This window comes from Triticum aestivum, chromosome 3B, assembly GCF_018294505.1.
Source record: "Triticum aestivum cultivar Chinese Spring chromosome 3B, IWGSC CS RefSeq v2.1, whole genome shotgun sequence".
NCBI lineage: Eukaryota > Viridiplantae > Streptophyta > Magnoliopsida > Poales > Poaceae > Triticum > Triticum aestivum.
In genome coordinates this window covers 127,864,589-127,880,628 of record NC_057801.1, presented here as the reverse complement: position 1 = coordinate 127,880,628, position 16,040 = coordinate 127,864,589, and the positions used below count along the sequence as shown (strand labels likewise).

Genomic DNA, 16,040 nt, shown 5'->3' with positions numbered 1-16,040 from the left:
CGTTTGTTCTTTTTACACCAAACGGACGGGGCAGACAGGCGGACAGGACAGGGTAGTTGGCATGAGGCGGCGACACACGAGCATACCACCATCACCGTCGACGCTCGATGGGCCCGAACGAGAGCCAATGGCCCATGGGTTTTTGCGTGAAAAAAAAGAGGAAACAGATGTTGGGCTTCCGCTGCCAAACCGGCCCACTGCATCAACCGCAGGAGGTTTCTTCCGGCGCCGCGGCGCCGCCGCCAGTCCATCGCGCGGGAAAATTTCCCCAGCTCCCCCGCCACTTCTCTCCACTGCCCAAATCCAAGCACCATCCGTCCATCCCCAACAACATCTGCCAAATCCAGACCCCCTAGCCATGGCTACCGTCGCCGCCGCCGCCCCCGAGCACATCGAGGCGATGGAGCAAGTTGAAGGGGCGGAGCGGGCGGCCGGAGCAGCCGCCGCCGCCGATGACGACGACGCGCCCACCGAGGCCTTGGAGCAAGTTGGAGGGGATGAGGCGGCGACAGCCGCCGCCGCCGCTGACGACGATGCGGCCGAGCCGATGGAGCAAGGCGAAGGGGAGGAGGCGGCGGAGATCGACGCGGAGGAGGAGGCGGATGCTAGCGCCGAGGCGCACATGGAGGCATCGGAGCAGGCTGAAGAGGAGGAGCGGGAGGAGGTCCACGCGGTGGCGGGGGAGGAGGAAGCGGAGGCCCAGCCGCTGCAGACGGTGCTCCCGCTGGGCAGGGTGAAGAGGATCATGCGGGTCGACAGCGAGATAAAGAAGGTGACCGCCGAGGCGTCGCTGCTCATTGCCGCGGCCACCGAGCTCTTCCTCGGCTCCCTCGCCGCCGGCGCCCACACGGCCGCCTCCCAAGGCGGCCGGCGGACGGTGCGCGCCGCGCACGTCCGGGCCGCGGTCCGCGCGCACCGCCCCACCGCCGACTTCCTCCTCGACTGCCTTCCAGCTGCTGCGGAGGCGGCGCCTCGCGTCGCCCGCTCCGGATCTGATGGTGCCGCTGCCGTCGCTGAAGCAGCAGTACCCAAGCCGCTGCCACGTGGGACCCGCCGCATCGACGGATTCTTCCAGAAGGTCACTTAGAGGTCTCTCTTTGTGTGTGTTTATGAACTGCTGCTCCAAGTGGTTAAAATGTATTCCTGCCCTGCCATGTGATGGAAGTGGAACCTATGAATTTTATCAATCTAAGTATGCAGTTGTCTTTAACCTTACAAATTCCTCATCTCTGGCAAGGATCTGATATGCCATCATATCTTTATTTAGGCTTGTGTAGTGCGAATTCAGCAGTCATTTTTCTTGAGACAATTGGGCAGTCATTTAGCTCATGTCTAGTGACTCATCGCATTAGTTTTTAGGGCCTGTCTAGAACAAATCATCTTTACAATTTGATATGCTGCTAAGAATAAGAGTGCCACCATCCAAACATACAAAATTGAGACTGCTACTAAATTCATACTTTGTGGTTATTACAGAGTACACACCACAGTTCTTTGGTGGTTCACTTTGTTACAGACCTGCTAACAAGAGAAAACTGAACAGGAAATGACAGTCCATCTATTGCTGCCTATATTTATTGGTCCGCAAGAGCTATGATTTGGTTTATATGTAGCGGTTCAGCAGTTATTCGGCTGGTGAACACTGTCATAAGAGTGCTCCAACAAGGTAGGTAATGTCTGGTTAGGAAGCTAAGACGTGTCGGTCTGATGCAAACAAGTAGCTCGTTTCCCTCTTGCCACAGGACACACTGGCTCCAAGTGGTTAAAATGTATTCCTATCCTGCCATGTAATGAAAGTGGAACCTATGAATTGCTTAAAAATTGCCCATTTCTTGCAAGGATCTGATATGCCATCACATCTTTATTTAGGCTGCTGTAGGGCGAAATCAAAGTCATTTAGCTTATTTTTTCATTCTAGCATGTATAATGACTCGTGGCATCAGTTTCTAGGGCCTGTTTAGAACACATCATCTCCTTTACAATTTGGTATGCTGCTAAGAGTAAGAGTGCTACCATCTAAAAGTAGACTAAGAGTGCTACTAGTTTTAAACAAGATTATAAAGGCTGTTACAGAGTACACACCACTCTCTTTGGTGGTTCACTAGGACTCATCCCTTTGTTACAGGCCTGCTAACAAGAGAATCTGCACAAGAAATGGTGGTCTATATTTATTGGTCTGCCAGAGTTAGCGATATGGTTTATATTTAGTGATTCAGCAGTTACTTGGATGATGCACTCTGTCATAAGAATACTCCAGCAAGGTTGCCCTTAGGTAATGTCTCTACTTAGGAAGCTAAGACGTATCGGTCTGATGAAAACAAGCAGCTCACTTCCCTCTTGCCACGGGACATACTGGCATCACAAAATTTACATGAGAGTAATCCCACACATTTTGGGTGTTTGCATGGGAAACAAATCATTCAACAGATTAGGATTATGATCAGTTTTAAGACTCGAAGAAATGTTCTGTCCCTAGTCGCAGCCATTTATGGTCTAAAAGAGGATTATACAGATCTTAAGAAAACAACATTAGAATCAGAAACTGCAAAATTAAATGGTTATTTGTGAGCAAGTGCATACAGTTGTGATGGGTCAACGTTGATTTTCTATAATGTGTATGTATTCGAAAACGTCAACACAGCTTATCTGATGTGTTAATTAAGTGTGTATCGACAAGTATAGAATGTCTAGTTCTTCAGAAATTGGATGCTGAAGAAAGCTGTTTGAGGTAGAAGACTAATGCTATGGCCTCCAGAATTATAGCAGTTACATTAGGACATATGAATGTTGTGACTCACTGCATCCTAAACTCTCGGAAACTGATTACCTATCCCACGGGGAAGACACTCATATGCAGTTTCTGTATATATCAATACCAGCCATACATTTGACACTGGCAAGGCAAAGGTGAAGCCTAAATTGCTGCATGCCTTTTTCCCTCTGCATCTCATAACTTTGTTCAACCATGGCCTCCTTCTGGAGTTTCCTTCTGTCCTACCCTGAGGTTTTCCTAGCCATTGCTTGCTTCTTCTGCCTCTCCCTCTTCCACCTTGTCCGACACTGCCACAAGAGTGACCTCCCGGTGAACTGGCCTGTTCTTGGGATGCTTCCCTTCCTCGTGAAGAATCTGTACCACATTCATGACAGGGGCACCGATATGCTCCGAGAGGCGGGATGCACCTTCAGGATCATTGGCCCGTGGTTCCTCAACATGAGCTTCTTGGTGACCTGCGACCCAGCCACTGTCAACCACTGCTTCAACACCAACTTCAACAACTACCCAAAAGGCAGTGAGTTCGCCGAGATGTTTGACATCCTAGGTGATGGCCTCCTTGTGGCAGACTCTGAATCCTGGGAGTACCAGCGCCATGTGGCGATGCAAATCTTTGCAAGCCGTGCCTTCCGGTCCTTCTCCATGTCCACCATCACGAGGAAGGCCGGCACAGTCTTGTTACCCTTCCTTGACCACATGGCTAAGCATGGCTCACAGGTTGAGCTGGAGGGTGTCTTCATGAGGTTCTCACTTGATGTCTCGTACTCCACTGTGTTTGCAACTGACCTTGACTGCTTGTCTGTGTCTCACCCGATCCCTGCGTTTGGCCAAGCCACAAAGGAAGTGGAGGAGGGAATGCTGTTCAGGCATGTCGTTCCACCAAGTTTGTGGAAGCTCTTGAGAATGCTCAAAGTCGGCAGCGAGAAGAAGATGGCGAATGCAAGGGTGGTGATCGACCAATTCATCTACGAGGAAATCGCGAAGCGGAAGGCACAAGCGACCAAGCAATGCCAGGGAGACGTGCTGTCCATGTACATGAACTGGACCATGGATTCCAGCATGAGTGAGCAGCAGAAGACCCTGTTCCTGCGCGACACAGTGGTGGGGTTCATCTTTGCTGGGAAGGACCTTGTTGCTGTCACACTCACGTGGTTCTTCTACATGATGTGCAAGCACCCGCATGTTGAGGCGAAGATCCTCGAAGAGATCAAGGCCCTGCAGAGCACCACATGGCCAGGGAACCTCTCTGTCTTTGAGTGCGACACGCTCCGGCCTGCTATTTACCTGCAAGCTGCACTCCTCGAGACACTCAGGTGACATACCCCTTTCACCTTGTCTAGCTCCTCCCAACCATCTGACTAACCCATGCTGTGCATGTGTTTTAGGCTCTTCCCAGCGACCCCATTCGAGGAGAAGGAGGCCCTCAACGACGATGTCCTCCCAGATGGTACCATGGTGAGCAAGGGCACAAGGATCGTGTTCTCGCTCTACGCCATGGGGAGGATCAAAGGGATATGGGGCAAGGATTGCATGGAATTCAGACCAGAGCGGTGGATCTCGAAGAGCGGGCGCCTTCGGCACGAGCCAAGCTACAAGTTCCTGTCCTTCAATTCTGGGCCCAGGAGCTGCCTTGGGAAGGACCTTGGTCTCAGCAACATGAAACTGGCGGCTGCTTCCATCATATACAACTTCAAGGTCGAGCTGGTGGAAGGCCATGCCGTGATGCCCGAGAGCGCTGTGATACTGCACACACGGAACGGGATGATGGTTCGGCTCAAGAGAAGGGAGCTGGCAGCTGCTTGATCTTTACTGGTATCTGTTTTCTTACTTGGGTTATATATGCGTATTGAACAGAACTAAATGCAGAATCCATGAGATGGAATGGAATAACTAATTATAATCTGTTCGTAGTGTTGGAATTGTCACCATGTAACAAGCTATCTGTTCGTAGTGTTGGAATTGTCACCATGTAACAAGCTATCTGTTCGTAGTGTTGGAATTGTCACCGTGTCATGGGAACAGAATATTATAGTGATTGGTCCTGTGATGATCTTTTGAGTTACTTTCATGTGAAATTGTATGCATGTTACTTATAAATATTTACTGTATCTTATGTGCATCTGCCTATCAAAAGTGCTCCTGAGGGCCCTCCTTGTGAAATTGAGTAAGAAAAGCATTTCTTGGACCTGCACCTGTTTTGTTTTCTTCAGTTATTATGTGAGAATAGAACAGATGACGCTCATTTTGTTTCAGAGGCTATTCTTCAAATGATCATATGTTTTGTTCGCTTTTAAAAGTAGCATTTGCTTGCCCCTGCTCATGTTTTCCCAAAAGTTGATGGTCGTCAGAGTGGTTACTTGATACAGTTCACATTGAAGTTTTTTATAGTGAAAGTGACGCTCCTGCAGTCTGAGGAGTTTAATTTCGTCTCTGTTATTCTGTTAAACCAGAACAGATTTCCATTTGGAATGATCCATCCAAAGTTCATAAGTACAGTACAGTAGTACTTTTATACTACTCTTTGCTTAAGATTTCTAAGTTGGGTACAGCTTGGTGATACTACAGCTATGGTATACTGACAGGCCGTCAGGCAAGCTTTCTGCATCACAGGCTCCATTTGGTACACTGACAGGGCCGATAGTTTCGCATATATTTGTAGGGATATATATTTGGGCACTTTTGACTTGTACTGGAAGGGACTGTAGATTGGAGAAATTAGGATGATCGACATCGACGGCAGCATCTGTTTGTGCAACATGTTGCCGAACTGGTGACATAATCAGAAATTTCAAACTCGATGCATGAGGAGTACAGTCCCGTCACGTTTGGAGAGTACAGTCCCGTCACGTTTTGCAAAACTAACAGGACGGCCCATTACTCTCCTCCAGCAATTTGGGCCGCATAAGGAGTCCCACCGTACTCACGGCCCGCCACTCCGAAATGTGGGATCCGCTGGCTTCCGGCTGGTCGGGAGGAAAACGCTACGTTCGTTTAGTCCCACATCGCCCAGCGATAGAGTGAACGACCAGTTTATAAGCCCGCTCCCTGCAGCAGACTTGTCCCTTCGGGGACATCCGATAAAATTGGAACGATACAGAGAAGATTAGCATGGCCCCTGCGCAAGGATGACACGCACAAATCGAGAAATGGTCCAAATTTTTTTGGGATTTTCCGTACTGGAACCCTGGAACCTTCTTTTTAGCCCCTCACGTGTACCTCTGTAGCCTTGCTGAAGTTTTTTGAGGATTCACACGCAGGTCCCTCGGTCCTTTTCTTTACCCCCTCACATGTACTACACTTTTGTAGACACGTACCTGGAGCCTTGTTTTACCACTGACGCCTACTAATATTTTACACACATGTCCTTATATTTTTATTTCCATTGTGTGAGATAGCCCCTCACATGTACTACGCTCTAGAACCTTGTTTTAGCACCAACGCTTTACTAATATTTAACACAAATAGATCCTGTGCGAGCAATGGATGTAGAATAATAAGCACCCCATCCATTTGCGAGTGATGATTTGATTATGTGCAAATTAGATGGACTCCGCATCACACGAGTCCATCTCGAGTCGAGCCAAATACGAGTCGATCTCGGGCGGCTTATGAGCCTTGAGCTTTTCTTGCCGCCCTAATCACACGGGAAGCAAGCTAGCTTGCCAAAATTCTTTCTTCCTTGAAGGAACTCCCTCATTTCTATATGTGTGAGTGTGTGTATTTTCACCGACTGATTTATTGATAGTGGCCGTGTATATATACTGTTATTGTCACTTGTTTGGTCGTTGTTTCGTGCACAAGCTTTTTAAGTTGAAGATGCTCATTTCTAACTGGAAAAATGGACATGAGCTTGTGTATTGGTTCATTTGTAGGTCCTCTGCGTCATTTTGATTTGCAATCAACAAGAGCTGAAGAATTACCTGTTCTTGGATGAGAACCGACACTACACTAGCTCTAATAACTTTTCTAGACAGGAACATGTTATCTACGCTAATATGTACTCCCTCCGTTTCTAAATATAAGTTTTTTTTAGATATTCCAATCTACATTACATAGTACATACGAAGTACAATGAGTGAATCTACACTCTAAAATATGTCTATATACATCCGTATCATTGTATGCAGTCTATATTGAAATCTCCATAAAGACCTATATTTAGAAACAAAGGAGCATTGTTGAGGAAATCGTTAACTGGTAGCTGCTCGGTTGGCTAACGAGTAGGGGATTAATAGGCTAATCGGCAAGTTAATCGGCCATTTAATCAATTACTCGGGCGATTAATCAGTTAATCGGCACTCGGTGACCCTACGAGTAGGGATTAATCGGCAAGTTAACTGGTTAATCGAATGAATTCTTGAACAGGGCAAAGGAGTAATACATACAATAGAGTGTCTTCCCCTCTTTTTGAAAAAAAAGTGATCTAGCTAGGAGCACATAACACTTTGAGATGCAGAAAAGCATATTTTTGTTGTTTTCGTTGATTGTTATGCACAATTCTTTACGGTATAATAAATAGTTATCACAATAGTATAGATTTAATTGCCATGGTATTTCCTATACTGTTAGCAAACGAATGGAGCAATTACCAAGTTATTTGCTTCTGTTTCTTATGTTCCCCAGCATGTTGTAATAATTATATATGTTAGATGCAATCTAATAATTGTTACCATCTACTTGTGCGTGTAAGTTTATTTTCCTCTTGTCAATTATGTCAAGTGTGCCACATAAATACAATTAGCTTTCGGGAGCTTGTTCCAGCTCAAGTCATTCTTAAATGGATGGATGGATGTAATGCTCATTCTTACATTGGTTCCTATATTTTTTATCCAAGTGTGAAAAGTTAAGGAAAACAAGGTATATAACTGAGGCAAACCTAGTAACTCTTGTTACCTTCGATGTAGAATGCCATGATGTACAGATCCACCCAACAGATCAGCAAACACTAATAGAAAAAGGGTCAAACGTGAAGCACATTAGTGCCGGTAGTTGGAAATATGCCCTAGAGGCAATAATAAAAGTATTATTATATTTCATTGTTCATGATAATTGTCTTTTATTCATGCTATAACTGTATTATCCGGAAATCGTAATACACGTGTGAATACTTAGACCACACTATGTCCCTGGTAAGCCTCTAGTTGACCAGCTCGTTGTGATCAACAGATAGTCATGGTTTCCTGACTATGGACATTGGATGTCGTTGATAACGGGATCACATCATTAGGAGAATGATGTGATGGACAAGACCCAATCCTAAGCATAGCATAAAAGATCGTGTAGTTCGTTTTGCTAGAGCTTTGCAAGTGTCAAGTATCTCTTCCTTCGACCATGAGATCGTGTAACTCCCGGATACCGTAAGAGTGCCTTGGGTGTATCAAACATCACAACGTAACTGGGTGACTATAAAGGTGCATTACAGGTATCTCCGAAAGTAGCTGTTGGGTTGACACGGATCGAGACTGGGATTTGTCACTCCGTATGACGGAGAGGTATCTCTGGGCCCACTCGGTAATGCATCATCATAATGAGCTCAATGTGACCAAGGTGTTGGGCACGGGATCATGCATTACGGTACGAGTAAAGTGACTTGCCGGTAACGAGACTGAACAAGGTATTGGGATACCGACGATCGAGTCTCGGGCAAGTAACGTACCGATTGACAAAGGGAATTGCATACAGGGTTTGATCGAATCCTCGACATAGTGGTTCATCCGATGACAACATCGAGGAGCATGTGGGAGCCATCATGGGTATCCAGATCCCGCTGATGGTTATTGACTGAGAGCGTCTCGGTCATGTCTGCATGTCTCCCGAACCCGTAGGGTCTACACACTTAAGGTTCGGTGACGCTAGGGTTATGAAGATATGTATATGCAGAAACCCGAATGTTGTTCGGAGTCCCGGATGAGATCCCGGACGTCACGAGGAGTTCCGGAATGGTCCGGAGGTAAAGAATTATATATAGGAAGTGCTATTTCGGGCATCGGGACAAGTTTCGGGGTTATCGGTATTGTACCGGAACCACCGGAAGGGTCCCGGGGGTCCACCGGGTGGGGCCACCTGTCCCGGGGGGCCACATGGGCTGTAGGGGGTGCGCCTTGGCCATCATGGGCCAAGGGCACCAGCCCCTATAGGCCCATGCGCCTAGGGTTTCCCCCTAGGAGGAGTCCTAGTGGTGGAAGGCACCCCTAGGTGCCTTGGGGGGAGGGAAACCTCCCCTAGGCCGCCGCCCCCTAGTAGATCTCATCTACTAGGGCCGGCGCCCCCCCTGGCACCCCTATATATAGTGGGGGAGAGGAGGGACTTCATACACCAGCCCCTGGCGCCTCCACCTCCCCCCGTTACGTCTCTCCCTCGTAGTCTCGGCGAAGCCCTGCTGCTGTGACGCCCTGCATCCACCACCACGCCGTCGTGCTGTTGGATCTTCATCAACCTCTCCTTCCCCCTTGCTGGATCAAGAAGGAGGAGACGTCTCCCGTCCCGTACGTGTGTTGAACGCGGAGGTGCCGACCGTTCGGCGCTGGTCATCGGTGATTTGAATCACGTCGAGTACGACTACATCATCACCTTGCAAGCTTCCGCACGCGATCTACAAGTGGTATGTAGATGCAAACTCTCTCCCTAGACTCGTTGCTTAGATGAACTCATAGATGGATCTTGGTGAAACCGTAGGAAAAATTTTAATTTTCTGCAACGTTCCCCAACACCGGTTTGTATTAGAGCCGGCACATTAGTGCCGGTTCCAACGGCTAGCCGGGCCGCTCTCATTAGTACCGGTTCGTGGCTAACCTTTAGCACCGGTTCATGCCACGAACCGGTACTAATGAGGGTGGTGGCAGGATGTTGTCAGTCTGGGCCCCCTCCAGCACCTTTAGTACCGGTTCATGCCACGAACCGGTACTATAGGTCCTCCTGCATATAAACCCTTCGTCCAGCTCGCTCTGTTCTTCCCCCTTTCCCCTCTCCTTTCCTCTTTGTTCTTCCTCTTCTCCCCTCGAGCTCATCACACATTCTGCCCAAAATTTGTCAAGATTTGAAGGCCCCCATCCATTCAAGTGATCACAAAGGTTAGCAACTTTGTGCTTTCATCTCTCATTGCTAGATTAGCTCTTGCAATGCTTTATATAGTTATTAATTTGTGAGTTTAGTAATTTGGGAGGATATATATATATGTGCTAGTATTTGATTTATATGCAATTTGAGGTCAAAATAACACTTAGTTTGCATATGTAGGTGTGGTTTACTTAGTGCCTTCTAAATCTCCGTCGTAACCACCGTCGATTGCCCGCACCGTCCCGTCGCCGGCACCACCTTGTGGTGAGCCTCTTGTTCATGAAATTTTATATAAAAAATTGATGTTTGTGTGATTTGGATATATAGTTACTCGTATAATAATTATCTTACCCGTACGTTGTTTGTTATACATAGTGCCATGGTTTTGATATCCGTCCCCGTCGGCCCTCGTCCTTGTTATGATTCGGATGTGGTATATTCTCTTTTAAAACTATTTGTTGCATTTCGTGTTTATGACAAATTATTCCCATCAAGTTGACATAGATATTTATATCTAGGAGGTATGTGAACCGGAAATAGTGGTGTCCGCTTTGATGCAGAAACCAAGACGGGAAAGGAAACATATTATGGTTATATACAGGACATATGGGAACTTGACTATCGACGTGGTTTAAAGGTCCCTTTGTTTCGGTGCAAATGGGTCAATATGACACGAGGCGGGGTAACGGAAGACCCGCAGTACCGAATGACAATAGTGGATCTCAACAATCTTGCGTATGCAGACGAACCATTCGTCCTAGCCAATGATGTGGCACAGGTTTTCTATGTGAAGGACATGTCTACCAAGCCAAGAAAAAGAAAAGATAAGGAAGCGAATGCATCGTACGATGAGCCAAAGCGGCACATAGTTCTTTCTGGGAAGAGAAACATCGTGGGAGTGGATGACAAGACAGACAAGTCAGAAGATTATGAAAAGTTTGATGAAATTGCTCCATTCACAGTGAATATTGACCCGAGCATCCCGTTAAATGATGAAGATTTTCCATGGTTACGGCGCAAAGGGACACACGCGAAGAAAAAGTTTCACACCCAAAGATCTGGGATGTGATCGGCTTCACTATCATCACTTTCTTCTGTGTTTCACACCCAGAGGGGAATCTCTGTAATAGTTAGGGTAGTTATGTGTTTTGGCATTTGAAACGCGAAGAAATTTTATGTGCAAACAAATTCTTTCATGCCTTTACTGATTTTTAAAGTTAAATTATTCACAAACTAGTGATTCACACTAATTTCAAATAATTCAAAATTTAAACTATTCAAATTTGAAAACTACGGGCACTAACAGAAAGTTTGTACCTAAAGAGGCTGTGTCAGCCTCCGGTCAGGCTATGGCCCCACCATCACCATTTAGTGACCACCATCCAAAAATCGGTTGAAGATAGCCCGTGCTACCTTCTCCCACCGGATAGACCCAGTAACCATACGCTCCCTGGCATCCGTCGGAGTGAGTAGCGATCACATACGGATCAGGGCAGTGGCCCGGAAAATAACTTGCAAGAAATGAATTTGTGTTGTTGTGTTAAAAACCAAATCGTTCCTGCAGTTCCATACTGCCCATAATAAAGCACATTTTTTTAGAAAAGGATGATGACCCTCGGCCTCTGCATCTGGGCGATGCATACGGCCACTTTATTAATTATTCTCACAAGACCTTACAAAGTAATACAACAGTAAAACTAAAGCCGCCGTCTAAGCCACTCTATCCAGTTGATGAAGGGGCGCAGATAGCCTGAGCCTAATACCAAACAGGCATCGCAGCCAAACCTAACATCTAAGACCTAAGATCCCATCCAGGACGCCTGCCGGGCATGGGTCTCACCGGTCCGGCGTGCACTCAGAGGCCGCCGCCACCAACTTCCACCGCTCCATCTTCAGAACTGTACTAATGCATCAACCTTGCTCGGTCCAGCTATCGTCGACGCCACCACGGCGCCCAACGGCACCTCCTTCCTGCACGCAAACATCTTTAGTAAATGTTTATTTTTAGTAAATATAATAATTAACTAGTTTATTTTTAGTAAATATAATGCTTAGTTGAACTAGCTAATTGAATTAATATATAGAACTAGTTTATTTTTAGTAAATGTTTAGTTGAACTTGTTGAATTAATATATAGAACTAGTTTATTTTTAGTAAATGCTTAGTTGAACTAGTTGAATTAATATATAGAACTAGTTTATTTTTGGTAAATGCTTACTTTGAACTAGTTGAATTAATATAACTAGTTTATTTTTAGTAAATGTTTAGTTGAACTAGTTGAATTAATATATAGAACTAGTTTATTTTTAGTAAATGCTTAGTTGAACTAATTGAATTAATATAACTAGTTTATTTTTAGTAAATGCTTAGTTGAATTAATAGAAGTAGTTGAATTAATTGAATTAGTAAGTGTTTAATGTTTCGCCTAATATGAACATAGGAAATGTCGTCTGACGACGGAAAAAATTTCGGTATGTGCCAATACTGTGAAGACCAGCGCGGCCAGTGCGACAGAAATTTCCTTGTTGATGGTAGGCGATTCAGCATCAAGCTGGATGAGACTTTCGAATTCGATACAGTAAGTCACAACGACAAGTCTGTTTTCGTAATTAAGCATGACTTATATATGCTTCATTTGCCTGACTTATAATTTTTAATTTTCACTATTCTACTAGCGCATCCCCTGCCATGCAAGAATTTTTGTCTTGGATAAGATAGGTTTCAAAGATATGGAAACTATGGAGGTAAAGAGATCTTACCTGAAAACTGAGCATGATGGTTATACTTTCAACGTCAAAGTATACAATGCACACACGTACACCTATTTTGAATGCAAAACTTGGCAAGCACTATGCAAGGCTTATGCATTTGAGCCTGGTATGGTTATCACCTTTGATATTCGTCCGGAAGATGATATTAAAGGTAATAGAGACATATGGGTCGATGTGCAGACGCCTCCAGTTCTACCATTATGTGAGTTCTTCTCAAATATATTTTTGTCTTTGATATTGCTTATTTCAAAAATAACTGGCAACTAATTTCTATTGACAGCTTATCTCCATTCAACCAAACATGTCCGGCGCTTGGTAGACAGGACCTTCTACTGTCCCGGAGCTAAACTAAACTGCGAGGAGATAAGTCATTATGTTTCATGGCTTAAGGATCTTCATACTGTCAAGACAAATTTTTTCCTGCACTTAGAAATGTTAGTACTCAAAACGTGCGACCAATAGTGATGGTATTGAACTACGGTCACATCTATTTAGGAATGATGGTAAGATATTTACTATTTGTCCTCAGTGCATATTTTGCATACATATTTTTTTGCTAAACTTTCATTGCTAAGTATATTAATTAAGTACTATACGATGTTCTTCAACAGGGACTCCCGATGACAGTTATGCCTCAGGGGATCGAGACTAAAGGTCAGATGTCAATTGTTAGCTTACGGCCAAGATATCCTACATTGCACATGAATGCATTCAGGATTTCTAAAAGCAATGAATGCTTAATAGTGAAAGATTGGAGGAAAATTGTTAATGATCGCAGAGAAGTACTAGGGGGCAGCAATGAGAAGCGCAACCCACGATTAGGAGACAGGTTCATCGGGATGCTCCAGTATGATCAATCAGGAGAGCTATACATGTTCTATGCTATTTTACCAGAGAGAGAGTAGCTAGCAGGAGTGATTTGGCTAGTTCTTCATGCTGCTCTTAATTAGTACTTGTCCTTTCATGTCCGTGTTCTTCGTTCTGAACTTAAGTGATTTGCTTTTGTGGTGTTATATATGAACGCTTATAATATCATGACAATCATGTTGAACTCGATGATTGGTTCTACTAGAAATTCTATTTATATATATATATATATATATATATATATATATATATGCATAATGTTTACAATGTGTAGTATCGTAAAATACCAGCAAACGAAAAAGAATTAAAATGGAAACACAATTAAATGAAAAAGAAATCATAAAACTAAAAACCCCCAAACCTTATAGTACCGGTTGGTCTTACCAACCGGTTCTAAAGGGCTCCAGGCCCCCGGAGCTGGCTCGTGTCACGTGGTTGCCCTTTAGCACCAGTTCGTGCTGAACCGGTACTAAAGGGGGGGGAGGGCCTTTAGTGACCACACTTTAGTGCCGGTTATGGAACCGGCACTAAAGGGCCTTACGAACCGGTGCTATTGCCCGGTTCTGCACTAGTGAAAATGATGACCTTGCCGTCATGATGTGGTACAATCTTCACCATGAATGTTCCTTGTTAGTGGTGGAGCTTGACGAAAATCACTAGGGGGGAGACAAAACGTTAATGTCCTCCCTAAATATTTTTACTTCACAAATAATCCAAGGCCCGGGGGGCGTGCCCCCCCCCCCCTCAAATGTACATAGCTCTGCCTGTGTTCCTTGTGCTGGAGCATAGATTGTTGTGTCCCTGCCTTTAAGTGGCATCTTCTCAAGCTTTTATTGCCTTTTGATCTCATCCTTAAGCATAGTCTCAATCTCATCTTCGATGTCGATCATCATCTTGAGGTAGCTGGCCTTAAGTTCCCCAAGCTTGAGAGTAAAAACCTTTGATTGTGGATTCTACAACGGATAAATTAGATGAACGCTAGTAACCTTACATCATAGATTCATCTAAGAAAATGATGAGGAAAAAATATTTTTAGGTGAAACAGTGCAGTAAATCCACTGTAATTTTTATGGACTCAAATATGACGTTGAAGTTCTATGCACCCAGCCCTAGAGTGAATGAAACGTTCGATGTAAAGGATATCCCCGCACGAATGACCCCTCCCCCTCCTTTTTTCGAGGAGGAATGATCGGAAAATCCTATACGCCACTCGCTGCGTCGAAATGTCGACGCTTCGCACAAGGGGTGCACGAGCGAACGATGCAGTGGGCCGGCCCAACTTCTAGCAACGGTTTTTTCTTCTTCTTTTCGTTTTTAGTTATTTCCGTTTCTTCTTTCTTCTTTCTTTTCTTCTTTTTTTCTGTTTGTTTTCTTTCTTTGGTGTGTTACTTCTTTCTCTTTCTTTCTCCTCTTTTTTTCCAAGTATATCAAATTTTTGTTTGTGTTTCCAAAAAATGTCCCATTTTCAAAAAAAAGTTCTCAAAATTCAAAAATTGTTCTCTTTACACAGAAAATTCAAAACTTTCAAAATTCATATAATTTACTGGATTTCAATTTTTTGTTCACATTTTCAAAAAATATTCACGCTTCAAAATTTGTTTGGTATTTTTCAAATTTGTTCTCCATTTCAAAATTTGGTCTCAATATTCAAAAAATGTTCATGCTTTATGACATTGTTCGTGTTTCCAAATTTGTTCTCCATTTCAAAATTTGTTCTCAAGATTCAGAAAAATGTTCATCCTTTAATAAATTGTCCGCGCTTCCAAATTTGTTCTCCGTTTCAAAATTTGTTCTCAAGATTCAAAAAATGCCCATGATTTTAAAAAATGTTCATGTTCAAATTTTGTTCTTGATTTCAAAATTTTGTTCTCTAAATTCAAAAAATGTTTGGGATTTTAAATTTTTGTTTAAAATTAAAAAAATCAGAAATTTTCAAAAGTTGGTCCTTTTTGTTCATAATTTTTTAATTTGGTCCATAATTGAAGAAAAGTGTTCGACAGGAATTTTGTTCATAATTTCTTAAGCAACGTTCAGTTTTTGCCACTCCTTTTAGTTCTTTAAATCCGGCACTACAAGTTAGTCAACAACTATCTTTGGTCGCACTGGCAAAGCTAGTCCCTGCTCATGCTCATGCTCATGTTTTCCCAAAAGTTGATGGTCGTCAGAGTGGTTACTTGATACAGTTAACATTGAAGAATTTTATGTAGTGAAACATTGAAGTTTTTTATAGTGAAAGTGACGCTCCTGCAGCCTGAAGAATTTTATTTTTCTCTTGTCAATTATGTCAAGTGTGCCACATAATTATACAATTAGCTTCATAGCAAGAGGAGCTTGTTCCAGCTTAAGTCAATCTTACATGGATGGATGTAATGCTCATTCTTACGTGGGTTCCTATTTTTTTTACCAAAGCGTGGAAAATTAAGAAAAACAAGGTACATAACAGAGGCAAACCCAGTAATTCTCGTTACCTTCGACGCAGAATGCCATGATGTACAGAACCTCCCAACGGATCAGCAAAGGGATGACCTTCCAGTCATGATGTGGTAGAATCTTCACTGTGAATGTTCAGCGGC

The 16,040-nt window shown here is 44.1% G+C and overlaps 2 protein-coding genes and 1 non-coding gene across 3 annotated transcripts; all 3 read left to right on the top strand.

Annotated features, from left to right (window-relative positions):
• Positions 1-234: 234 nt before the first annotated feature.
• LOC123065022 (nuclear transcription factor Y subunit C-6) lies at positions 235-1,428 on the top strand. The gene has a single exon (XM_044488395.1). It carries the CDS (start codon positions 359-361, stop codon positions 1,085-1,087), a length of 729 nt encoding a protein of 242 aa, XP_044344330.1. The 5' UTR covers positions 235-358; the 3' UTR covers positions 1,088-1,428.
• A 1,445-nt stretch (positions 1,429-2,873) lies between these two features.
• On the top strand, positions 2,874-4,835 carry LOC123068966 (noroxomaritidine synthase). The gene is made up of 2 exons (XM_044491673.1): positions 2,874-4,086; positions 4,159-4,835. Exons 1-2 carry the CDS (start codon positions 2,966-2,968, stop codon positions 4,574-4,576), a joined length of 1,539 nt encoding a protein of 512 aa, XP_044347608.1. The 5' UTR covers positions 2,874-2,965; the 3' UTR covers positions 4,577-4,835.
• A 996-nt stretch (positions 4,836-5,831) lies between these two features.
• LOC123072993 (U6 spliceosomal RNA) lies at positions 5,832-5,934 on the top strand. The gene has a single exon (XR_006435522.1). It is a non-coding gene; the product is annotated as a U6 spliceosomal RNA (small nuclear RNA).
• The last annotated feature ends 10,106 nt before the right edge of the window (positions 5,935-16,040 follow it).